This window comes from Molothrus ater, chromosome 9, assembly GCF_012460135.2.
Source record: "Molothrus ater isolate BHLD 08-10-18 breed brown headed cowbird chromosome 9, BPBGC_Mater_1.1, whole genome shotgun sequence".
Lineage (NCBI taxonomy): Eukaryota > Metazoa > Chordata > Aves > Passeriformes > Icteridae > Molothrus > Molothrus ater.
The window spans coordinates 3,885,298-3,912,038 of record NC_050486.2 but is presented as its reverse complement, the minus strand read 5'-3'; the positions used below and the strand labels follow the sequence as shown (position 1 = coordinate 3,912,038).

Genomic DNA, 26,741 nt, shown 5'->3' with positions numbered 1-26,741 from the left:
GCACAATTAAGTTTGACATTGCTTCCAAATACCAAAAATCTCTCTGAGGAAATCTTAGTGAAATTAACACTTCAAAATTATCTCAAGGGGAACTTCTGGTTTTCAGACTTTATGTTTTAGAATTGATGCCTCAACAGTTTTATGTAACTGTGAGGCTGAGTCAATTTTTAAATCTTTTTGTGCACAGCTCAAATTAAATGTAACTCTTTCCATATATTAATAAAAACCACATTCATTACTACCATGATAATGCCATTCAGAACTGGGAGTCCCCAGTTGTTTTTGATGTTTGCTTATGCAGTGGTTTTCACTTGCAAGGTTTATTTGTGTGCTCTTGACATATGTATCAGTCATTAAAGCTCATCCCTCTTCCAAGCTCTGAAATTCCAGGTAACTTCTCCCACATTTCTGCAGGTGTTTGATTCCTCATACAATCCCAAGTGAGTCTGTGCTTTTCATCATCTTACAGGAGCCTTTGCAAATGCAAGTTGCAGGATAGCTCCCAGCAATGTGCGCTGCAAACTGATTTAGTTGTCCTTCTCTTGAAAGTTCAGCTTAAAAATTCCTAAAGATGATTCTAAACCTTTGGCTTTCTGTATATTAAAAGCAAGAAAAGGCACACCAAGCCTTTATTTGAATCACAAAGGGATTTGGGTAAGTTGCACAGGAACCCTCCAAAACCTTCAACAAGGAAGAATTTCTTCTCCATTTCTGAGATGGTTTGTAGCAACCCTCAATCAACTCGATTTACAAAGTCAGGAAAATAGCTGCAAGTATATTCATTCCCTAAAAAAAAAAAGCCACCTTAAATGGTTGGAATCTAGAGTTTAAAGGAGCCATTAAATACTTGCTTGGTAATCTAATGTTCCTAAAAAAGATGGAATTCATGTCTTCTGACGGTATGTCTGCATTTGTCTGAAATTTGTCTCGCTCATTGCCTGCACACACTCTGAACTCTAGAGAATAATAAGTGCTACTTTTAATGTGTGATTTGCCCCATTCAAAACTTGAGAAGATTTGTGAGCCTTTCCAAGAAAGTTCACAGAATAGAATATTCAGCTTCTCTCCATTTAATGTAAAGGAATTCTCGATGACCAGTGAGGGTTTGGGCAATAAAGCAAATAATCATTAAATATGTGAAGTGGGGTGAGCCAGCATCCTGAGACCTCATCTTTTCTTGCTGGCATTTCCAAAAGTTGTATTCAGTGCTGGCACACTACAGCTAGAAAGCCAAGAGCAATTTAGAAGGCTTCAAATCCTTCCCTGCTGCTATAAACTGTCAGCCTTAGCTTTTATTGTCTCTGCATATGTACAGCTCTGTACTGTTCTTTTCATCCAAGAGACAGAAGAAGAAACATTATTTAAAAAAGAAGCAGCTCCAAAACTGAAGGACTAAGAAATAGGTCCTTACTTGGCCCTCACAGAAACACTTCTAATGTTCCTGGCTTCTCTGGACTTTTCTCCCTGAGTGCAGGAGGTGGAGGTATGGCATGGATTGGCCTAGGGGAAGTCATGCAGGATCAGCTTGTTATGAGATGGTCCAAAGGGCCTGAAAAGATAGATCAGACTTGAATAAGAGTGTGCAAATCAGCATGGTTTGAGGAAAATACAGTTCATTTCATTCCAGTTTGAAAATTGTTATACGTTAGTCTTGTCTCACCTTTCAGTCTGCGAAACTACAAAAACCTTTCAGACATTAAATGATGTCAGAATGTTTTAGGATATTAGAAGCAAGCCTAGTCCAGGCTGATAAAACTGGAACCAGCTTTAAGATGAACTTCACAAGTAAAATGTCCACCACCACATTTGGGTTGTTGGAGTCATGTCAGTCTGCTGCTTCCTTCTCCTGGAAGAGTCTGCAGTTCTCATTTGACTATTGGAACCAAGCCTAAATTAAAGATGCAAATTAATTGCTGCAATGTCAATGATGAGTATGTCTTGGGAGACAATTCACTTTCCACTAGTGGCTTTCTCCTGAGATCCAGTGTTCAGTTTGTGTGTCCTCATAAAGAGTTGGATGTAGGAAATGAAATAATTTATTTTTACTTCCAACAGTGAATTTACAGAAGGAAGATTTCACTTCTGTCAGGCTCACCTAGGTTGATCTTTAACTGAAGTGAAAAGGGAATATATGTAGAAATTCAGTGATCTGGCCCTTGTCATTGCATTGCAGGGGAAAAATTGTGACTGGCACTTAGAATGCTGAATCTCCTGCCAAAATGTTTGGTGGGAACATCTTACACTCTTTGTGAAATTCTGACTCTGAGTTGAAGTGAAGACTTTAATGCAGTTTTTCAGCAGCAGTTCAGCAAGATGTTTGGAAAATATCTTGACTTACTTTCCCCATCTTACAAAGAGAGCCTAGTTGCTGTTAATTCTGTCAAAGGAAGGGATTAGAGGCGGGAGGAATGGATAATGAAGGAGAACCATGACTTTTAAGTTTTGTGTTCTGTGATATTAAGAGGCAGTAAAATTGCCAGGTGGCAGACAAATACAACCCCATGAGCTTTCTGTAAAAAACATGGATAAAATCCTTACTCATATCCAAGATAATAGCCCATAGTAGCCACTGTGAAGAGAATTGACTCCATCCCATTCCAAGCCAGCACACTTATGGATAATCAGAGTGAAAATGTTACTGGCATGAATACTGCTGAAGTGGACTGCACATGAAGTTTGATGTGGGTTAGCTTGATTTGTTTTTTTGATAACTAACATTGTTTCAGAGGATCCTCAGGACACCAGCATTTTTACCTGCCTAGTTTTTAGAAGTATTTTTAAATTTAACCCCCAGAATTGTTGCTTTTCTTTGTAAACTTTCTAAGTGCTCCTCTCTAAGAAGTAAATGATGTAATTTTGAAGCAGCAGAGTTAAAAAAAAAAACCAACAATAACAGCAACAACAATGGAGACATGGAAATCTGTGCTTGTAAGGGTAAAAGAGGAAATCCTAATGATCAAACTTAAACTCATCTGGTTTTCCTTCTTTTTCCTTTGGCTAGTTACTGAGTCGGAAGGATAAAGCCACCTTTGACAAGCTGGAATATGTGATGAGTAAAGAAGATAATTACAAAAGGCTCAGAGACTATATCAGCAGCTTGAAGATGACTCCTTGTATTCCCTACTTAGGTAAGCAGCCTCTTTCTCCAGTAATTACACAAGCTAAACACCATCTTTTAAGCATTCAGGAAACTCTGAGGACTTCAGGGGAGAGTCTACAACCCAAAGTGATTCTGAGCACTCTGTATGTGGCAGGACAGAACCTCAAAAAGAAAATTCCTCTTAAAGCTCACAAACACTGCAGGTTTTACATCCAGTATCAGTTTTCTAGGAAACTATTTTGCCACGTGTTGTAGAGATACAATGGCTTCTGGAGAAGTACTTCCCTTGTTATGCCTGGTAACCCTCCTAAATACTGACTACTTGACTGTTCTAGTAACAATGGCTTTTAATTTATGAGAAGCTATAAATCACAAGCCTCTGAGAGAAATAAATATAGATCTTAGAGTTTGGAACATGGTAAAATGTGGAGATATTGCTGCATTTAATATACACCAACGTGACAAGAGAAACTAGGCTGTTATGACTGAGTCAGCCTTCTGGAATAATTATTAGTAAATTATAATTCTATGTATCTAAAAACTAGATAAATGCATTTAATATGTGTTGGTTTTGTTGTCAAGCTAATTTAGTGCTAAACAGGCATTAAAATGATAAGTGTGCTGTTTTTAAGGTAGCTTTTGTTCCATGAGATGTTGGTAATCACACAGAATTAAGGCACTGTGTATCCAATTCTTTGTATTTTTGCAGATGATAAGTTGCTCTTATACCTGAATTCAAGATGAGCTCTTGTGGTCATTAAGGCCTATTAAACTGCAATTTCTGTTCCTGAATTTTGATACTTCCTTTACTCTGCTGGGCTGTTAACTTTTCCAGGATATATTGGTTGACTTTTACATGCTTGCTACAGAAATAGAAAAAAATACTTCACTGTGGGGGACCAGATTTTAATGCCTTGTACTGTTTGGCACAAACACTAAAGCACAAAAAGGAAACCAAGCATTATGTAATGTGATGAACCATGGAGCTTTCCCATCTTGTGTACATGGACAATATAGAGACTCGATATATAGTTCTGAAATGCTTCTTATTCTGATGCTTTTTACCTGTATGCCATGATTTTTGAAACATGAAGCCAGCATCAAATTGTTTTGTTGCTGGTTGTAAAAATCCCAAGCCAAATATTGGGAAACAGTTTTTAAGATTTATTCAGTTACAGATGTTTACCCTAATAAGTTGCAGCTTCTTGTGTAACTTTTGCATTAGAAAAACCTTTGGGCTTGACTTGATAGTTTGAAGTGAAATATATAATTCTTCTTTATTTAGACAGAAATGCTCTTTACTGTGACCTGCTGTAGTTAAAGCATGTGTTGTGACCTGGTTTCCTGTGATACCAGTTCTTTTTAGTGACATAAGAAATGTCCCCAAGCCTTTTTTAACTCTCCAAAGGAATGGTGAATCCCCACTGGTGCACATCCTCTAAAATTAATTTTGTGCCGTTTCAAAAAGCGGCAAAAAGAAAAACCTTGCCCTGAACATACAGTCACACTAAATCTGGATCCACTTTGGAGGATTGATAGCTGAGTCCAAGTTTGCTCAGTTGATAAAAGCTTTAATCTCTGCTAAGACCTGAGTAGATTTGTTATTTCTTCCATTTTCTTCCCAAGGCATTTTTACTAATATTAGAGTCATTTGGAACAGAAGTGACTTAAATTGCTTGTTTAACTTACTGTTTTAAGCTTATCAGTTCCAGGTTACAAATCCTAAAAGGAATACTTCTGCTGTAAGATTCTGTGAGGGAGTAGTGCTGCTCCTGGTGTAAAACATGTAGGAAAGCCTGCAGATTGAAATGGTGATCATGGCATGTGCAGGGCAGGGATTCCTGAGGAGAACCATTCCCTCTCATGGTAAAAGGAGGAGTGGGGGCTTCTTCACTCCTGGTGGGGAGAGCCAGCAGCTGCCACTCTCCTTCAAATGCTCTTTGGAAGAGTGTAGAGCATCAGACTTGCCATAAAATAAAATTTGGAATTGCAAATCCCCTCTAGAGAAACACTGGTCATGGACACCTCTGTTTGTAAGGTCACAGGGAAAGTGAGAATATAAAGGAATTTCAGCTGCAATTTCAAGGATGAATGTTTCACCCTTATGTAGCCAAATACCAGATGTGGGTGTAGGTTTTTTTTTTATGTCCATCTTGGCATTATAAGAAAAAACTGAAATGCTTTCTTGGTGTGGGTTTTGCCAATAGGAGTGGAGCCACAGAAGTACAGATTGTTGTGTTATTTCCACAGCTCACCCTCTGTGGATAAGATAATGATGTGCTTCCACATTTAGCTGGGGGGAGGAAATAAAAATGTTTCTCAGCTCCTTGCAGCAATGATTGTGATGTGGTTCCAGAATTCTAGAAATGCAGGTGGGGGCAGCACATCATCAGTGTGCACTCACCTACTTAAATGTGAGTGTGAAAAGCTGTGCAACACCAATAAATACAATAAATATGTTCAGCAGCAGGCCCTTGATACGCAGTGTGGGATATGCCATCAGTGTTGCATCACCCAGACAGCTGAAGCAGCTGGAACAAATGGGAGCTGTGTATGTGATGTTATATTTCACCTTAGAGTAAAACCCTGTTCCCCAAGGGAGTCTCATTCCAGAGTTCTGATCCATTTGAGATTGCACAATGAAACAGCTGAGCCATATCTTGAGAAGTAAGATTTTTATTTCACTAAGCAGTACTACCTTGTGAGATATTTTTCTTATAGCTGTCTTTGAGGAGTGATATGCAGAAAGAGAAAAGCTGAAAACAGGTTCTTAAGTATTCATCTGAGGAATATTCAGCTGCTTCAGTTGGTAGTGTTTGCAATAGATTTTGGAAATAGATGTGAAAACCATGTTTCAGGTTTTGTATGAGTTGAACTTTCTTGAGGTCTGCCTGGTTAAATTTGGACTGATGGAAGTGGAATGGTGAAGGCTTTATCCTTCCCAGACAGACTGCTTCTGAATGCCCAGGGCAAGAAGCCTGAGGGATGCTACAGGCTCTTCTGAAAATCTTTCAAAAGAACAGGTGTGAGAGAAACCATTGAACTTCTAAAGTCATTCAGCCTGCTTAGAAAATTCAGCCCAAAAGCTGCAAACTATTAGAGTTACAAGCACTTGAAAGTGAATTATTGTACAGAGTATGAACCAACCTGAAGAAGACATGCTATGCTTTCCTTCCTCATAATCTTAAATTGGCAACTTAATTAACTCCTTCCTTTCAGAGCACAGCATTTGCACAGTCTGAAGTTTCTGGGTGGATTTTGTAATAATGTCTAATTTATGTCATCCTGCAGCTTTAGATTGGGGAAGGCTTGCTTTTTAGATGTCTAATATATAAGATTTAATTAAAAGGCTGAGTGCAAGCTAATTTTACTTTGGGGTTTCTGCAAAGTACACCTTTCACTGAGTGCACTGAATAAACAAACACTGTTTTTGTAACAGGCAAGAGATTCATGGGGTAAAATATGCTCTCTGCCAAGGAGAGGAAATCTGCCTGTTGAATGAACTAAAAGCTGTCAGAAGTGATCATTAAAGGAATGTTTTGGATGGCATTTTCCTTTTTTAAGTCTACCTGAAATGCTCTTCTATCCAGCTACCATAGAGAAAAAAGGACAGGCTATAGAGAGTCAGAATTTTAAGCATTTGCAATTAAAAAATGTTTTGCAAGACACTCAATCAATGAGGTCTGTATGATATTTGTAACAAACAAATATTCCTTATATGAAGAACAATTTCAGAATTGTAATCATAAACATTTGTGTCAGTTAAAATTCTTGGAATGTAGGGATGGAATATGCTGGGACTGATTCCCCACCGCTGCCAACCCCAATTAAATATTGGTGGAACTGGTTGGCTTTGATCTCTGCCCAAAGATTTAACTACAAGCCTTGCAGCCATACATTATCAATGAAGCTTTATCTCTGCTCCAGAGGGTGTGTTCTGAAAGCAAAATGCTGGTTTTTCTCCTCTGAATTACATCCGAGGCTTTGCATGGTAATTGATATTGACTAATTTAACATAACAATAATACTAGATTATTCTTTTTGCTATTATGGTTCCTTATTTTTCATAGGGACAAAGTTCCTTACAATCCTGAAGGCACCTGTGGGTTGCTAAACAAACACATTGATTACAGTTCAGAACAGCATATTCAGTTTTACATAATATAAAATTAAATTAAGCAACCTGTATGGCTATAAGTGTAGTTATTAAATCATTTTATATAACAGGGTGAAAGATTTTGGTACCTAAAGCAAATGTTTGGTTGCATCTGATTTTGGAAATATCTTGTTTTGAATCAGTGTGTGGTATAGTTTTTGTTAAATTTAGGGAAAGTATTTTCTATTTAATTTCCTAAATTACATATTAATGCCATATAAATCTGATATTGAAAGCTAAAATTTAGTCTAAACAGTATCAAAGTTTGTATAGGGATAAGGGAAGGGAAATGTGTGTGTCATAAGAGCAGCCCAAGTTTGGGATGTCAGGGAGAACACACTCAGAGCTGATTTCTAAGCTTCGTTTTACTGTGGGAGCCAAAAGCTGTGTTGAAGGAAAACTTCTGATATTCAGGGATTAATATCTCCCATCTCAATGACTATGTGTGAAGGCTTGGTCAACCCTCATCACTCCTAATTGGAGCAGGGAAGTGTCAAGTCATGATTTTAATACCAGGACTTTAGGTTTTGCCATTTAAGTTCAAAGTTTAATTAGAAAGCTTGGATATGGAGATGGAAGTTTAAAAAGTACCAAGTAATTTGATTGTCTCAGGTTTATCTAAAATTTCATACAATTAATTTTCTTACACAAGGAACATTTTGCCTAAATTTTTTACAGAAGGTAGAACTTGCACATCTTAGCGGTGTAGAGAATGCCCTAAGAAATTTTGTGGTTTGTGTTAAATTTGCCTCTTCATTTTGAAATAATTATTTGTTGCAAAAAATCTTTCTCTGCTGGCAAAGCTAAAATTTTTTATGTAGGTTCTTGCAGTAAATATCAAACAGTAATGTGAAGTCATATTTTTCATTGAAAGGAATACCAACATTTTTAAATAAATTGTTAAATAACTAATCAATTTTCACATTAAAGCAAGACAATGTCATTTCACATATTTACATTTAAGGGTTGAGCTAACCTGAAAAAGCATAAGCTTTTTGAACTGGAAAAGCTTATATTATGTCAAAGACCTGGAATTTTTTACCAGTTTTGACTGTTTACATCAAGCATGTTGATCTTCAAAAAAAAGATAAATATGCTTTGCAAGCACAAACATCTGCTTTTGTGAATGTGTGTTTAAAAAAAACACTGTCACAGTAGAGAAGGGTCCTAATAAAGGAGAGGGGAACATGACAGGGGAAAGAAGACAGGAAAACTGTAGGCCTGCTCTTTGCAGGGGCAGATTGTGCAAAATAATGATTAAAAAGTAACATTTTATTTTTTTCTGGAGCTCAAGCACTGAGAATTTTATATGGGAGCACTGTGGGATTTTCCTCCTCAGTCTATAGGTCTGATCATCATCTGAACTGCTTTCAAGGAGTAGGAACCTCCCCTGTACTCAGCCCAAAAGATTCCATCCTGGTACTTGCTCCTGTAGTGGCCCCCTCGGTACCAGACCCCGTTGAGGTTGGAGTGGGCACAGGCGTTGTACCACCAGCCACCCTTGTGGAAGTGAGCACAGTTTCCTGTGGAACAGAAGGACATAGGTGAGCTTCAGCTTTAAGCAGTACAAATGGAGGTTTGCTAAATGTTTGCATATTGGGCCTTATTCACAGAGGCAGCTTGGAAGTATTTCATAGCCTGTTGTGGTCGCAGCTTGCTGTTCTCGCTAAATTATGAATTCTGGTGTAACAGCAGCTGGAGGGGGGGGTTGTTGACATGGTCTTTAATGTGACAGCTGAAAATGAAGGAGAGAGCTCCTCTCAGCCTGCCAGCACTGCTTGTCCATGAGCTAACACCCAAGGAACTCGGGTTATGTGCTGTTTAGAAATACTCCAGCGGAAGCAACGTGAGTTGATACAGCCCCGAGCAGCACGCGGGGCCAGGGTTCCACAAAGAGCTGCTTGTAACTTGTGTTTTTACTGTTACAGGCTTGTCTAAGAGTTTGCAGGATTTGTCCAGCTTTATGGTTATTGACAGCTGAGGAAAGGCAGTTGAAGTATTGCACTCCCCAAGCTTCTTGTTACTGCAAGGGGAAAAACTGGCGGAAATGAGAGAAAGGGAGCTTTGAGGAGTGCAAAAACCAAATGATGGGCCCCTTTCTTAAGTATTAACCTCTGCACACTTGCAGTTCCTTTCATGCTCTTCAGAGGCTTTACTTCCTGGTGGTTCTGTGGCGGCAGGACTACTCAGACATCACCTGGACAGATACTCTGATTGCAGTCACATGCAAGTGATGAGCTAAACAGAAAATTGCTGCAGAGTATTGTCAGTGAGGGTGGTAGATTTTGAATTTCTGACAGGTGTAGGGGCTCAAAGGGGGCCCTGCCAATGTGGCTTTTATCATCATTGATTCGAAGCATCTCCCAATAGGGCTATTTTACCAGAATTTACACACTTTTATGGTCCTATGCTCTATTTTTTGAGGCAGTGTCACTGGTGGAACACACTTAACTCACTTTTCACAGGCACACCACTTTGCTTACCTGAATACATGTCCCTGTCCCTGTCCAGTGTTGTGAATTGCTTCCCATTGTGCCATATCATGGAGTCCCCAGCGTTGCCCTGGTAGGTGCCCAGGCGCAGGCGGTAGAATTCGCTCTCGGGCTCCAGGCGGAAGCTGCTGTACTCTGCGTACACCTTCTTGTTGCTCCAGTCCTCCAGCTCAATCAAGAGTCTGTAATTATCCTGATTGGTGAGCATGTAGATGTTTTCCAGTCCCAGCCAGTACTCTCCATCAATGTTCCCAAATCCTTTCTGTACAAAAGAAGATGGGAAGGTGCTGTTAGCTTAGTTCTCCATGTTTGTTAAAACGTTCATCGGCACGAGTGTGATAAACCAGGGGAACTTGGTACTGAAGCCTCTAAACTTCTGACTTCAACCCATGCTTTTAAGTGCTTTATTTTGCTGCACTGGGACTGCTAAGCTGCATGAGATGCTGCCAGCACCATTAATGGTGGCAAAACATCTCTGTTCTTGCTGTCCTCCTCTTTTTAAGGTAAAGGGAGGGAGAATAAGGAAACTGAAGCAATATTTCTTGACAAAGCTAAGAGGATTTGTAATAATGGATGAATAATGGAATTTTAGGTTACAATTCCAGGTTGAAAAAGGTATTTTTGATTGCACAGTCTCAGCATTCAAGGCAATTAACTTGTTGCTTCTGTATTGCAACAACTGGTGTTGTTTCTTACTGTGAATTTAATCACACTATTCCTCTGTCTCTTTATAGGATTTATTAGAAATTAAATATAAAGACGTATTTTCTTTCAAATCACTACCAGCACAGTAGCTGTGAAGTGATAGTTCCTATTTGCTGTCTGCTTTCCCCAAGTAAACCAGTATTGTTAATGTTTGGTGTTGCATTAGGTTCAGAATGTTTGTGACTGCTTTATAAGGCACTCCATAACTGCCTTTAAACACTTTAGAACACTTAACAACTCCAAAATCAACCATGGACTGCTCTGAGAAGTAAAGGCTTTGCATAATTATTTGTTTGACTGATTATTGAATAATTGTTTTAGATATTATTGATTTAGGGATTAATATTTGGATCACAAAATTCCAAAAATGCAAGAAGCTAAAATCCTCATGTTAATTTGTGTCCTATATGTAATTATTATTATTAATATTATTACTATCATTATTATTAGCCCAAACAAATGATTTTTCAAATTTCCCATTTAGCATATAATTCCTCCAGGGCAGCATCCTCTTGTCATCCTAGAGATTCTGCCTGCTAGTGCCCAATATCACAGCAACACACAGCAATGTGCTTCCTTTCACCAGCCTGACATCTTTAAGTTTCTAACCTAAATTAATGGGTGGAAATTACTTCCTTTAATTCATTATTAGAACTATTTTTAAGCTAAGCCCTCAGTCCAGCAAATCTCTTAGTGTGTTTAAATGAATAATTTTGCTGGCTGACTTGCTTATTCATAAGGGAGACAAATGAAGCTTTACAAATACTCACTGTAGTTCTCAGTGTGTTAATAAAAATCATGTGTTCAGTTAGAACTTTGTAATTAATGACTTCCCAGGCACTGTCTAGAATAACATGTCTCCCAGTTGTGTTGTGCATTACAAGCCCAGGCTGTCTCAGCCAGGTTGGTTCATACAAAGTTAACTGTGCATGGAGGGAAATGGGACATTCTCACTGAAATGTGTTTGCCTCTGAGGGATGATCACTCTTTTCAATTATCTTTCTTTGCCCACTGATGTTCTACGTTCTAGAATTTACCTTGTAACTGTCCCAGTTCCTGAAAAAGTTCACAGATCCGTCTGTCCTCTTCTGGATAACTGCCCATCCTCCAGGGTCCAGGCTGTTCTCACACCAGAGTTGCATTGGTTCGTTGCTGTTTTTGGGTTTGATCATGTAAATCCCACTGTTGGCATGCCCAGCTTCCCTGGCTTGTTGGCAGTCTTTGAATGGACCTTTTGGAAAAGAAATACTGTAAGCCTCCAAGATTGGCTGTGCAGTGCCCATTGTCCAGGAATATTTTGTAATGGAAAGTCAGGAATTCAGTTAAGGTATAAACAACAGAAAACAGTGCAAAAAGTTCCTCTCTGAGATTAATTGTATATATAAATAAACATGTCAGTATCCTCTCTCCATGTGTTTTGGAACAAAAATCTCATTTTGCTAAATAAATAGTGGACTTTGGTTACCAGCACCTGATTTTTTTGTCTGCTGTGGCAAAGATTGATACTGAGAAACAATATGATTTTTTTTGTCATTAATTTTTTTCTTCTCTTGTGCAAAAGGCAGACATCAATTTCCTTCATTTTCTGGCTGCACCAGTTTGAAACTGGTGGAAGTAAAAACCGAAACAAACCCAGGATACCCAACCAACCCTACCTATTTTTGAATATATACGTAGTTTGAGAGCTGCTATAAGAAATATCTACTGCCAGAGACTACAGACATGGAATTTAGAGAGAATTCTTATGCTGCATTATTTTCTGTTGTTATGTACTTGGGCAGTTTGAGGATTAGGCTGTTAACTGTGGATAGGACTCTTCTGAAGTTTCCTGTGTCATCCTGGTGTGATGTGTGTAGATGGATACTGATGAAGGGAATAAGCAAACACTGGAGAAGGATTTTTTGAGCAGCTAAAAGGATTCACATATTTGTTCTCAAGGCTGTGGTTGCACAAAATTCCCATCGCTGTTGTGAGTGCTGCTTGAAAGCTCTGTTTTAGTCCATGTGAATGGTGGTTTTACAAATAATACTTAGGGAAGACCATCTGGTAATTCTCTGAGAAGGATGCAGCTTACATGTCTCTGAAAACCTTGCCTAGTTTGCCTTTCAATTTTTGGTAATGTTTTTATTTTCTGCTTTTTAGAAAAAATTTTGTTTGTGTGTCATTGCTTCAGTTGGTTTAGAGAAACTGTTAATTTACTAATGAAAAGCAAAGTGTGTTCTGATGACTAGTTAGTGGTGGATGCCCTAAATGTATTTGAAAACTCAGCATATCTGAAAATAAATTAGCTACAGCTTTCCTCTCCTTCCAGAGGGTTTATTTTCTCAAATCTTCTCGGAAATTCAGAGAGAACCCATCAGTCACAGAAACAGCTCATGTGCAAAACAGCATAGAAAAAATCTGTTGAGGTTATTCTTTAATCAAAAATAGAGGCTGCGGGAAAGGCACCTCGCTACAGATTAAGCTTGTGTGACAAAAGCAAGCTGAAAATTGCATTTTTTAAGGTTTTCAGGTAGTAGTTGTCAGTTGGACAACTATGTAATTAGCAAGAAATCTGTACAGCATAATGAGAGTGCATGAAGCTCGTGTGTCTAATGAGGAGTACTCAGAGCTTGTGGCTGTGACAGGAATGTCACAGACACTGAGCCATTGCTCCAGGTATTGTGCACTGTCAGCATTGGGATGGCTTTGTCGTCTCCAGTGACACCTGAGCTGTGGCACCTCAGGAAAGAAATCCGGCAGCTTTGGTATACATGTGCTTTTTGCCCCTCTTGTTCACAATTAAAATTCCCAGAGTTTGTCCAGGGGATAGGTAATTTCCTGCACTAAGCTGGGTCTCATTCTCATTCCTTGATCTCTCTGAAGTAAATTCGAATTCTCTATAACTGAACACGCATGTTGTTCCAGAAGTATTTTTGTCAAACAATTACTGCTTTAGGAAAAGTATAAACAAATAAAGCTCATATTTTGTAGTGTTAATTGAACACTAAGAATGGTTTAATTCGATCTGCTGTTACCTGTGTGTTATCCCACATGTTTATTGGTGGAGGAGGACTTGAGCATTTGTTTTTTCCCATGAGAGACCCAAGCAGATGTTTGGGGTCATTTTAAGCAGTTTTTAAGGCAGACAGAATTGTACCAGTCTGTTTATGTAGTACTTGGATCACTTTTGGAGTTCAGCTGGCTTTAAGTTCACAGGATACAGCTCATGTGCTTTGATGCTCAGCTTTGTCTGCATGTATTAACATAAATTAATGTTGTGGTAGAGGTAAGAGACTTCTGCTCTGAATGTAAGGAAATCCAACATATCCCATAATTTTTGGTGTATAGCCTTGAATCTTTTTACAGAAGTAAATTCTTTGTTAGGTATAATTATTTCATGTTCACGTTATAAGAACTGATCTTGTTCAGGAAATACTGAGGTTTGTGAAAGTGAGAGATTCTCCATAGTGCTGGTGTGGGTGGAGGTCTGATTGATGAAAAAAGCATGAATTTCTGTTTAAAATCTTACAGGTTTTATAGTTTATGTCAGGACTAAGTATCTCTTGCACATCTAGTCTTTTGTAACAGTCTGTGTATGTAAGTCACTGAGACAGTGATAAGTCAGAAATACTCTGAGAAGATATCTGTTAATATTTCACTTCTAAAATTGTGGCTTAGATGTATGATTTAGTGCAGATCATATTCTGTGCTAAATTAAATGAAGTAGAGAAGGAAAGAGATTAAATATTTAAAGTTGAAAGCTTGATAACTTGATGGCTGAATCCCATTTTGAGATGCCAAATGTTATCTTGAGCAGATGATACAGAACTTGTGCTTGTATAAGCTTCATAAGAGAGGATTTTGGGGACATTAGTAGAAGAAAAGTCAAAAATAAAATTGGACATATATTAAAAAAATAAGGTATGTTGTTAACCAAGAGGTATTAGAAATTATTGTATGTGGCAGTGTCTAATTTTCAAGTACTTAACTAACTTGAAACTACTTTTTGCAAAAATAGTGGCACTAATTCTGGGGATGAGTGGTTATTGTTCCAAATAAGGTAATTGTGACAACTACAATTCACAGGTACGTTGACCTTCCTCCATTTTTAGAGCAATTTTTGTACAAAAGAACCACTCTACTCAGAAAACAGAACTTCATCCTTTTGTTCCTCATATATTTTGCCTTTTACTCTCCACTCACAATATTCAGATGAACATTGACCTTTCTGACCCATTTGCTGCATGCAAGTATTTGTGAGGAGGTGCAGGTATTTATTCTGACATCAGTCTTCAACAGGCCTGTTTCTAATTGGGACTGTCTGGTTTTCATTGGTCTTTTTTGACATCTTTATACATTCTAAAAAATCTTTATCTTTTAACCATAAAGATGTTTCTTCTATGATGTGGTTTTGATTCTGTGCAACATGAAATCTGTTTACCTGAATTTTAAAAATCAAGGATAGTAACTGGGCATTGTGTTGGAATGTCCCAGTTTTGGTTGTGATGACTGATGCTCTAGCTGTAGCAATTCTCAGCCTTCCTTTTCCCAAGCACTGCAAGAAACACTTAAACTTCCAACTCAAGAATCTAGTGTTAAAGGAAGGTGAATAATGGTACAACAAGCGTCCTAAAATTTCTATGTGTTCTCTTCCAAAAACGGATTCAAACTCTGAACTCCTAGGGATGGAAGGGTCAGTGAACACCAGGGTAGATAATTCAGAGGATAATACTTAGTGCTGTTGCCTCTTTTTGTATGTGCAGCAGGCGTGAATTGAGAAAAAGATGTGTTGAGAGCAGAACCTGGAAAGGAGGCTTTGCTGGGAAGCAGGAAGTCGTGGCTTTTTTTAGAATTCTGCTTGTGCTGTCTGACCAGACATCAGCCAATGCTTTGATATGGACTGTTTCCTTTCTGTCATGATGTGCCACTGAAATTCACATGACATCTGGCATTTTGCTTGGGCTCATGCCTGAATTTTCTGCAGACCTTGAATAAAAATAGTTGTTCTTTACATCAGCAGCTGGTTGGGTGTAATGCTGCAGAGCAGTCACAAATGAATGTTTGGCTTCATCTTAGGAACCAAGTTCAACCTTCAGCTGTGACTAAAGGCAATTTGAAAGAAACAAAAACAAAACAGCCACCTAAACCCAAAACCCCCCACCAAACCCTTTTGCTGTGCTAGCAGAAACCAAGAGCAAGCATTCAAAGGGCAGTCTGAGAAAAACTTGTTTTTCTGAATCCTGAATTTTTTTAAAATAGCAATTCTGTCTAAATTTCAATAAAGTGAAAAACCTGATAGAGTTCAGGGCAGCTCAGAGGTAGTTAATTGTCTTGTCACTAATTTTGATTCCTAGTGATACTGGAATTTATCTAATGACCTAAAGAGTGTAACATGTGAAGATGGGATACAGTGTCCTGAATGTGTTTTCATAATATTTATGGTTTTAGTTTAACTTGCCATCCCCCACTGACAGCACGTTACTGTGAGTATAGTTACTGATTTTAAATTTTCAAAGCTGAGTGCCTCTGATTGGATCCAGCCTCAATTCAATTATCCTTTCGAACTTACCACTCTTGAATATTTCAGCTGAACACTTAGAGACTCATTGCGTTACTGTGTTGGTGGATTTAGATGTTCATTTTAAAGCAGGTCAGAATAGAAGGATGAAAATTCTTCTAATAGAATTTTCTTCAAATGTAAGTATAAAAGACAAAAACTTGAAATTATTTAATTTGTTTATGATTAATTAGTTCCTCTTATTCACTCTTGCTGACTTCTGTAACATGTAGATAGCAGGCATCATCAAAGAAATGGGTATTAGAAAGTTTATGCTAATACTGAATTTTCATATTTTCATAACTCAAATCCTGCTGCAGAGAGAAACCCCAACACATTGTGACTTGAAGGTGAGTATTGTTCAGATTGAATTTCTGAGTATTGGCCATTTCAACAAATTCATCTTAGGGAGGTTTAGGCCAATTGGCAAACTAAAGCTTTCCCTGGGATGTAGAAGGGGGAGAGAAAATCAGGAGCAAGAGCAAGCTGTACCAGTACTTTAAATTCTTTCTTCTGTTTCTATGGTCAGGTGCTAGAACCCTGGTTACTGGGAGTTTTAGACTTTCTGTGCTGACAGGCACTGACCCCCAAGAGAACACTCGCTGCATTTGACCTGAGGCCCTGGAGAAGGCTTCCAAAATGGAATGATAGAACTGGGATTGTGGGTGTGGAGTTTGAATAGAAGTGTGTATTATCATGGTAGGAAACTTAAGAGTTTAAGTTTAAGTTTTTAGACTATAGTAATATATATAAAGCAAGATGGAGGATTTAGGGCAGAGGCTGGTCCTTCCTCTTCACCTTCTTCTCCATGGGTTTGGGTGGTATTTGGGTGTAATTGGATAAAAAAGTCCACATTGCAGGCCACAGGTGGTTGGTTATTGGGTTAAAAGTAAAAATAATTTAGGTGTCATTTCTTAATTGGACAGTTGATCCTTAAAAAGCCTTGTAGAGAGAGAAACACAGCTCCATTTTTCATTTGTTAGAGTGATGTAGAACTGACACTTAATAATAGAATATAGACAAGAACTTACAGTAAAACCAGGGCAACCCTGACAATGGGGGAGTGATGAGGAGGACTCCATCTTATCAGAAGGTTAATTAATTACTTTATTATCCTGTATTATTCTATACTATATTATACTATATTACACTGAATCTGCCAAGCACTCAACTCAACTGTTCTCAACTGCCCAGAATCTCGTGGCTGTCAGCCAACAGTCCTGACACACACATGTGGATTCAATTGGTCAATGATTCAAAACACCACCACCAGAATCCAATTACCAATTCCCTTCAGGTGAACAATCTTCCACAGTGCATTCCACTTGTGAACAACAAGAAGAGCAGCAATTGAGATAAGAATTGTTTTTTCTCTCTCTGAGGTTCAGAGAATGTGAATCCCAGAAAATATCCTTGGGAAGTTGTGCCTTGCTTTTCTCTGTGAAGAGAAATGCGGCTACAAGGACTAATAAACATCTGAGTCCAAACAAGAAATACCATCTCACACTTTTAATCCCAACCCTGGCAAAAAAGAGGCAAAGACTCAGCAGTCGGGACAGTTTCCCTCCAGACGTGGAGAGATCTCAGGTTAGACAAACAGTGACAGGTAACTCACCCTCGTTGATCAGAGCCAGAGGGGGCACTCTGAAAGGACTCTTTGTGGGAGCAGTGGCGGGGTCGGGCGCTGGCCGTGCGTCCCTGTCCCGGGGGTAGCCGGGGTCTCTCTGGATCTCGTTGCCCCCCAGCAGGACAGGAGTGTAGGGCTGGCTGTTGGGGATGTGCTGGGGCACCACCTGCACCAGGGGCGGGGACCCGTGGGGGTCCTGGCGCGAGAAGATCCTCAGGCACTGCTCCTCCAGCAGCGAGATAGTCACAGACTGGTTGTTCACCAGGTCAGTTAGCGCCGCGTATTTTACTTCCAGCTCCTTGTATTTTGTTGCCATCTTCAGCATTTCTGTGGTAACATTAAGGACTTTGTTTTCCAGCTGGGAAAGCTCGAGCGAGTTGTCGCGCTTGCGAATGATCTCGTGCAGGAGTTGCATGTACAGTTGGGTCACACGAGAGTTCATGTTCCGACTTTCTTTCCTCAGTAATTTTACTTCGTTCACAATGTTTCCGTCCACATCCACCACCAGCTGCAAAATGTCGATCTCCCTCTTCTGCTTGGACAGCACATCCTTCAGGTTCTCAATGTCCATCCTGGTGACTTCATCTTTCCTGTTCCCAGTGCCCGGGTCATTCGTGTTCACACAGATTGGCCCTGTGATTTTTTGTTCTGGGACCAGGAAGGTGTAACCACATTTCTTCCCTTCCTCTGGTCCGTCTGCTGAGCGAGGCTGCCTCTGCTGGGGCGTCTTGCTCGGCGTGGATTGTTCCGCACAGCGCCCGATAGACAGCAGCAGGAACAGCAGGACACCCAAAGCCCACTTCAGGATCTTCATTGTAAAGCAGGTGTGACCACTGCCAGGAGCCTGTTGAGCAGATTAAAGATAAAGTCATCAAACCAGAGGTGTTACTAAAGCTCCTGGATTTTTAAACTGCCTAAACTGATGGGTTTGCCTTGCTTGTTTGTATGTAGCCAAGCCTTTGGCATCTCTTCCTTGGAGTTAGATTCCATTACATTGGCTGGCTGTTTTGAGCAGGAAACACTATAATTTAGATACAGGGTTTAGTAAAGGAGTTGTTGCAATGGGTAACTTTTCAGAAACATTGTTGTGCTTAGATCCTCCCTTACCAGATCACTCAGATCTGTGCTCACTGCGATTACCTGCTCAAGGTTATGGAGCATGGAGTGCTTGCAAAATACCTTCCTGGAAGGGAAGTAGGGAGATGAAATTATTTGTATAAATGTTGGAATTTGGATTATATAAGCTTTTCTGCTCCTCCTTTTGCTTTATATATCAATATATATGTATAATTTGTTAAATAGTATGTACATACTGATTCATATATACACCCATTTTTCAAGTTTATATATACAGAGTTTTAGTAGACTTGAAAAATGCATCTTTGAGACTATTTTTGGACATGAGTGTTAGGCAGGAGATTAGATATTGTTGCAAACATCAAAAATTACTTATTCAAGTGACTTGAATTTGTAAGGAAAGCTGTTTGCTCTGCATATCGAGTCCCTATTTAGTTGCCTTGAGATGAACACTTAGAATCGTTGTTACACTATTTTTGTATCTTTCAGAACATCTTTATCCAAATAATGCTGAAGTATCAGGTATGTTGTCATTATAAAAACCATACTGAAGGGTTTCATTCCTCTTTTAAAGAAAACTAGGAATTTCTTTTAACTCTAAAGAGTTAAAGTGCAGCGATAAAGATCTGGGAATATTTTCTGAGACCTGTTCTTTAGCTTTAGATATTTAAGATGATAAACAAAGGTAGCACTTAAATAAAGAAAAAAAAAGTCATTTTTTATTATTTGTTTGCTTTGTGAAGCAAATCACTCTTCTTTCTCAACTGTTGATCTGGCTTTCCTTTCCAGTCCCCTTTTGCCAGCCTTTGGATAGCCTTTCTACAGTGGCCTTTGGATAATTACAAAGAGTAATACAGTAAGAGCAGGCAAAGTTAATTATCCTTCTGTTCCTGCTGGGTCCAAGTTGAAGTGCATTTGGCAATCCTGACACAGTGATCCCAGAGGAGAGCAGAGCTCTGCTGCTTCCTTTACATTCACATTACAAATGGGAAGGTGACTTTTGGGTCAGGTCCCTTTTCCCAGTTCTGTTACTGGCTTTAATATTATTGTAAGAAATGGTGTCTGCTCAGCCTCAGCAAACCTGTCAAGTCTTTGTTTTTTGGCTTCACTAAGAGCAGTGGTTGCAAGCTTTAAACCATGATGTACATGCAATCAGGAGTTAGAGCTAGGAATTCTGCTTAAATGTTTGGTAACTTTTTGTTTGTCTGATGGTTGTATTGCAAGCCCTGCTTCTATAAAGGGAAGAAAACACATTTAACATGTACTAAAAATCCTTTCTTACCCTGCATAAATGGAGGGAGCACCATAAGTTTGAGGAGTTTATTTTAAAATACTTATCTTAGTTTGCAGTAATAGGTATTTTTGTGTCTACTATCAGAAACAAAACTTAATAATTTTGTTAATATTTCTCTGCTGAAACTGTAACTTCTGTTTAAAGGAAAAAAAGTTAGGAAAAAGTATCACTTTTCTCCAGAGCTGGTTGTGTGTTTTTCTTTGGTAATTTCAGACATTTAAAATATTAATCACTTGGACAGTGCTCAGATTTGGTAGTTCATTAGGTTAAATGTTCACATGCATCATGGGAAGCACATGGCAAACTGGTCTCTGTGTGGTTTCCAATTTGACAAAGATGAGCTGAATTAATTGTCTGAAGTTTAAAACCTCTTGACATCTCCTAACTAATTTTTTGATACTTTTGCATTTGCTATTTGCAGATTGAGGGAAAGAGACTTTGTGGCATATGCTTGAGGATGAAACCATAGTACAAGTCCAGTATTTTGCTGTTTTCATTTCACAGGGTGTAATAGGTACCTCATAGTCCAAGAAAATGAATAAGATTTTAGTTCTTGAGAACTTTTGAAGACCCAACAGAGTTACTGAAATAATGAATGGCTGGGGATTTTTCCCCACAGCAGCACATTTTCCTCCTGAAATACATAGAACTTAAATTAATCTTTCAAGACAAATCACTTTGCAACACAGTCCACATTCTAGCCATGTATTCTGCTGCAGTCTGCTTTCTGCATTTCTTTTTATATTAAATGTGTTCATTTTGAACTTTTACCCTTATGTATTAAAGTTTCAAGCTCTGTGTCTATACATGTTCTGTCAGACCATTAAATGAATTAAGGGGTCTAATACAACATAGCCAAATCCAGCAGCTGCATAAGATTATGCCCTAGAATTTGAAATTCAGAAATATCTTGTAGTAAACTGAGACATTCAGATAAGCAGGGATGAATTCCTTCTGAGAATCTACCTGGTAGGAATGTATATGCTTCCATGGAAATGCTGATGTTGAAAAAATTAAGTGTTTTAAAATATTGCTTGTCAAGTTTGAGCAGCTTAATGCCTAACTTGTTCTACAATAATAGGTTCTGAGCAAGATATTTACCTGGAGTTTTAATCAGCTTAGAAGGAAATTAAAATACTGTTTCAGAAACTTCCTGATGTTCTGGGCAAGCAGCTTAAAAAAATAGGAGCTGTTTATCCAAAGTATCCCAGAATGATAGCCTAATATGTAAGACCTAAATGACAAATTAAAATTAGGGTTGGGAAATAGTTTTAGAGTTTTTAGATCAGACACATTTTGTGCTGGATCCCCAGGTTTAGGTGTTTAGGTAGTGGCAGAACTGTTAGGGGATAGCTGAGCTCAGGGATCAGCTCAGGCAGAGCCAATTCCAACAGTCCCTGAAGGTTTGGAGTCACCTCTGCTGAGTGGAGCTGCTGGTGCAGACCTTGGAAATGCAGCAAATATCTTGTCATTACAGATACCATTGCTTTGAAACACGTTATCTAACTCTTTATTATTAAATGTCATGTTTTTTAGAAGAGAACAAACTGTCATTTCAGCTGGTTCTGTCGTGTTTCTGTGCCACCCAGTTTTGGGCCTCAGATTTCTTATATAGAAATATATGGAGAAGTTTCCTTATGTATGTTCTGGCCTGCTGATGTTTTATAGCTTCTGCAGAAGAAAATGTGCAGTTATTCACAGCAACACAAGCTTCTTCATCAGCTTGTCAGAAACACTCAGAGCTGTAGACAGGGCTTCAATACTATTTTATATTTAATGCCATTTCTTTCGATTTCTTTCTTTTTCCAGAGTGATCCCTGTGCAAAAAAACCCCAACTTGCTTTCAAAATTAGTTTTTGATTTATTACTTTAAAAAGTGTTTAAAGGTCCAAAATTCCAATTTAAAAGAGCAAAACAAGCCAGTAAGTTCTATTTTTAACTGCTGTGACACAGACTGTATTACCCCCCCTAGAAAGATTGTAATCACAAGTACAGAATTGCATAGATTAGGATGTGGGGAAGCTGGTATATATTTGGCATTTTTTAGCTTTCTGCCCAACAAACTATTTGTTCTTTGTTGTACTGCTGTGAGTCATGTTCAGCAGGATGTAAAATTTGGAAACCCACAACACAAATTGGAATCTGTTCTTCCAGAGCTGACAGAGGCTCGTTCTCCCTGGGCAGTGTAGGGTGATACGGGTGAATGTAACAAAGCTGTTGCAGATAAATGAGAATATAGGATTCCTTTTGCATGGAAAATGCAGTATCAGTACTTATCTGTATTCCAAATATTTATTAAGAGAATATAGTCAAGTGATAAATGCCAGCAGTGCCCTCTTACATGTAGCAGGAAGAGAAACAGGCTGAGTTCTTTAGGAAAGTAAATTACAATGCTGAGACTGAAGATGCTCTGCCCATGATAGCAGCTAATCAGGGAGCTCACTTATTGATGTTACACAGACTTCATTTTCTGTTGAGCTTTGCCTTAGCAGCTGAAATCAATAAACCCAGCTGTGTTCCCCTATGTCTGCACAGGCTAAGTGAGGATTTTTGTAGATTTTTTTAGCGTAAAGCAGGGTCCATGACATTAGAAGTAATACTAAGGTGGGGAAAACCCTCTTCCTATAGGGGAAATGTTCCCATGGATTTCAGTATATCTCTGGATTTAAGTTACTTCTCCCTATATAAACAAGTGCTTTTCCCTCTGCCTCTGCTGAAATAACAGGATTACTTTCAATTGTATTGACTGGGATCCAGGAATAATATGTTCTTGGGTTTTGTTCATCAGATATGTGATGTATTGAGTCACAGAATTCTGTTTCAGAGATTGCCATCAATCTGATTCCTTTTAGGAAAGGCAATCTAAAAATCTTCAGGGGGTTTTGAGGTTGTCATTGAAAATGTGCCCCTTTTAAAAATGATAACTTCTTAGAAATTCTCTGCAGAAGAGATTTGTTAATCTTGTCACAGTAGATAATCTGAAAGCACAGCACAATTTCACGGCATTTCCAGATTTTTTGGTGAAGTTTTTTTAGCATGGGGGTTCCTTTGATTTGTTGGCAGCCACTCTGCGTGTGCATTGTTTGAACAGGCAGGTACAATGCAGTGGTGCATTTTGTTGGAAGTGTGTGATTTGGGGCTCCAGAGTTCTGCTTAGAACAGATACTGAAGATATTAAGCATCCAGTTATGCTTGCTGTAGGAAATTGTACTCCATTCATTGGTGTATAAATTTTAAGGATCAAACCAATAGGGCACGCTAGAAAACACAAAGCCCAATAAAACAATAACTAAAACTCAGCAGAGCCATGTAGTTACTGCTAAAGTTTAAATGTTCAGAATTTCCATTCTTTTTAGTAAGTTCCTTTAAAACTTCAAATAGTATATTTTTTCACTGTACTTCAGATCATTCTTTTGGCAGCAGCATAATATTAGTATTGCATTATTTGTTTTAAAACAAACATTTCAAAATTTGAACTCTAAAGTTGGAAGGCAGCAAAGGAGAGAGAGTTAAAACCTTGTATACGGTCAGTTTACTGCTTTAAAATTATTGACTCAGCTGTTTTCATTTGTGGAAGGTTTAGGAATTGTTCTAAGCAGTGTAGATCAAGCCCTTGGCTGATGATGAATGAATGGAGCCTGGTGTCCAAAGCACGTTATGTGCTTCAAAGTGGGGTTGTGTTGTTGTTTAGATTATTTTCTCCTCCTTATGTAAATCAGCACAAAAGGATAGTAAGGAAAAGGGCTCAAGAACTTGGAAAGGATCCATCTTTCTTGTTTATCAAGACTGCTTCAGACTTTTTTCCTCTGGTAGCTACTAAATCTTAATTAAGTTTGTCTTCTGTAACACTTTGTCTCTCCTTTTAGCATCAGCCCCTTCATTCTCTCTTACCATGTCAGGCAGCTCTGAGTTTGTAAATGCAAATACATCACTGAAGTTCATTTGCATTGTTCTGGATTATTTACTGTACTTTAATTTTCAAGTCAGCATGAAGAAAGTTTTCTATGCTTTTCCCATGTATAAGCAAGTATTTTTTGGTTTTCATCTGTACTCTTCTGTTTGTAAACAACTTTCTTGTTTCAATCATCGATTAGCAGCAGCATTCTTTCCCTTTCTCCCACTAGTGAACTGTAACAAACCCCTCAATTTTCCACTTAATGTAGTGTTGCCTTGTACACTGCATTTCATGTTTATGAAATGGATCTTTATTTAGAAACAAACTGCAGTTCAGTTGAGGTACAAATAAGGAAGGTATTGGTGCCTGTTGCAGCAATGCCTTTGGATTTTCAGCTGCACAATTGATTGTGCTACAAACTCCAAACTCGATTATGTTCTGAATCAGTGTCTGACTCTGGTTTCTTGGTTGGCTCTAGGACTCAGGCAACTTCAGCTCCTCAGTAGTACCATAAATAAAAACATACTTGAAACGATATACAATGATTGCTACTTACAGATGTGCATTGATTTGCTTGGGACTTTTCACAGTGGTTTTATTGAGGTATCCATTTTCTAGTTCTACTAATGCTAGGTCTATGCTCTGGTGTTGGGTGAAATCCAGCTGCCCTGAAATCGATAGGATTTTTGGCTTTTGCCTTCTGGTAGGATCAGAATTTCACATGAGTATGTTCACAGTACCCAAATTACATGCTTAGCAAAGAATCTGGTAGTGCTAATTTTCTGTAACTGTAGATAACAATACAGCTAAACAACCGAAACTTGTTCATCCCTACAACTGGAACAAGTTAGTCTGTGCTCTTATGCAGTGCCTTTTTTAATTCTTTCCAAAGTCTACCAAATGCCACAAAAAGGAGTCTTAATGTTAGTTGTCAAATGTTTCTCAGGCTGAGAGGGATTTGTTTCCTCACAATTGTATGTTGAGGGAGATGCGTGTAGCATTCAGAAATAGCTCAAAATTAAATTTGTAAGTAAGAATAACTTTAAAACTTACCAAGAAATAAAGTCTTCCAGCTGGTTTGCTTCTGTGGCAGATGGAAAATCCAGAGGCCAAATTGCTTTTGCTTCCTATATTACCCGATGGTGTGGAGTGTTAATCTGCAGCTGGAGCTGAAAACTGCTTTTGTCTTTCTCTGTTAGATCCAAGCTGTATTGAGGAATTGGGTTTCTCCATACGATAACCAAGCTAACTAATCAGTTTAAAAAAAAAAGAAAAAAAGTAAATGCTCCAATATACGTTATTCCAGGAGAGAGAGAGAGAGAGATGTTTTTTGAAACTGCAGTGTTTAATTCTCACATGCAGAAGTGCTCTAACCAGCTACAGCTGACCCAGATTCCATATACATCACTTTTGGACAGTGTTTTTTTAAACAAACACACACTCGGCTCAGCCGTTCAGCCCACCTATGATGTCACCGCGAGCACTCAGAGAGCAGAAGAAACTCCTCCTTCGGATTTCCTATCCATACCCTCCAGAAAAGGAGGGGGTAGGGAGGCTGAGAAGTTAGGAACAAGGAAAGATTGTTTGCCAGTAGAAGGGAGGTACCATATGGCAACGGACTGTGCAAGAGTTCAGCAGGCAATTACAAATCAAACATTTTTACTATGCTGCCTAAAGATGCCTTTCAAGTTATTACAGTACTGGGCTTCATTTAGAAGAAAGATTCTTTCAGGCTGATAAAACTCGATTTGTGTTGCTGGGAATAAAAGGGGCAGGCTGGATACAACAGGAAAAATGAAGCATTTGTAGTCTAGAAGAATGTTCAACAGAATGTCGCATTCAATTCTTGACGTTCACTTAATAAGAAACAGTTCCAGTTGTTAAAGGCATGAATTCTCCAATACATGTGGAAAACGTTAAAACTCTGTGTGTGATGGTTTTGGGTAGGTATCAGAATATTTGATAACATCTGACTGGTGTTAGAAGTAGCAAAAGCCACAGAGATTACGCTCTACAAGAAGTACAGGATCTGGGATTGGTCCTGTCCATGCTCAGCCAGCACGTGAGTGCGTTCAATTTACTGCCATTGATCTTTCTGGTTTCTTCACAATGGCAGTGCCAAGTACATTTGAAAGAGAATTACCTTTTCAAAATTATTTTAGATTTCATAGAAATGCATCCAATAGGTTTAGAGAACTGCTCTTTACAGAAGACTTAGAAGGCTAAAAGAAAACATCAGTACAAGTCATTCAGAGGTAATTCTACAAATAGAGTGGTTCATAAAATCCTGCATAATAGTGCAGGTGCCTGTTACAGGGAATTTCCTTAAATATAGTTAATAACTATGATTTACTTCCTTCTGTGGAAGATTGAGTGGGTTTGGGATTTTTAAGGCTTGTTAGGACCTGGGTTAGTAAATTCAGATTCAGGACAGCTTATGCACTTTAGGTAGCATAGCAATTAAATGCCACTACCTGATGTTTCTGATTATCCTTTCTGTTTTTTAGCAAACTGTTTCTAGCAGAACAGAAAATTGAGAGATTTAGTAGTATATCAGGTCATGTATAATACCTTTTTATTCACTTTTTTATGTGTCACCTTTCAACCACAAGTATTTTAATTTGTTTCTGTGTGTGTGCACACACGTGTGTGTGTGTGTGAGTGTGTGTTGGTTTTGGAGGGATGCCCAGAGTTTCCCAGCTCACATTTGAGGACTGTACTGGTTAGGTGCTATACAAACACAACTGCTGTTCTTGTGAGGTTGTATTAATAGTCTTCCACCTGTAAAGCCAAAGTCCTTGTTATGATTTTGGTTGTACAAGGCTGAGAGGTGAAGTAAAATATAATTAGAAAATT

General features: G+C 38.6%; 2 protein-coding genes across 3 annotated transcripts in view; one reads left to right on the top strand and one right to left on the bottom strand.

Moving 5' to 3' along the window:
• Positions 1-26,741, top strand: part of RALGPS2 (Ral GEF with PH domain and SH3 binding motif 2) — a 116,212-nt gene that overhangs the window by 51,467 nt on the left and 38,004 nt on the right. For both annotated transcript variants that reach the window (XM_036387387.2, XM_036387385.2), the window contains exon 8: positions 3,002-3,128. In XM_036387387.2, the coding sequence (XP_036243280.1) occupies positions 3,002-3,128 (127 nt within the window). The remainder of the gene's footprint in view (positions 1-3,001; positions 3,129-26,741) is intronic.
• Positions 5,761-25,269, bottom strand: ANGPTL1 (angiopoietin like 1). The gene is made up of 5 exons (XM_036387388.1): positions 24,939-25,269; positions 17,608-18,463; positions 11,491-11,684; positions 9,740-10,010; positions 5,761-8,779 (listed from the first exon to the last, which is right to left on the bottom strand). Exons 2-5 carry the CDS (start codon positions 18,431-18,433, stop codon positions 8,592-8,594), a joined length of 1,479 nt encoding a protein of 492 aa, XP_036243281.1. The 5' UTR covers positions 18,434-18,463; positions 24,939-25,269; the 3' UTR covers positions 5,761-8,591.

Bases quoted from the DNA above. Each gene is read 5' to 3' on its own strand.
- ANGPTL1 (XM_036387388.1), bottom strand. From the start codon at position 18,433: ATGAAGATCCTGAAGTGGGCTTTGGGTGTCCTGCTGTTCCTGCTGCTG. The intron at 11,685-17,607 runs GTGAGTTACCTG...CTTTTCCAAAAG, and splicing joins TCTGGCTCTGATCAACGAGG to GTCCATTCAAAGACTGCCAA. The intron at 8,780-9,739 runs GTAAGCAAAGTG...TCTGTTCCACAG, and splicing joins GGACAGGGACATGTATTCAG to GAAACTGTGCTCACTTCCAC.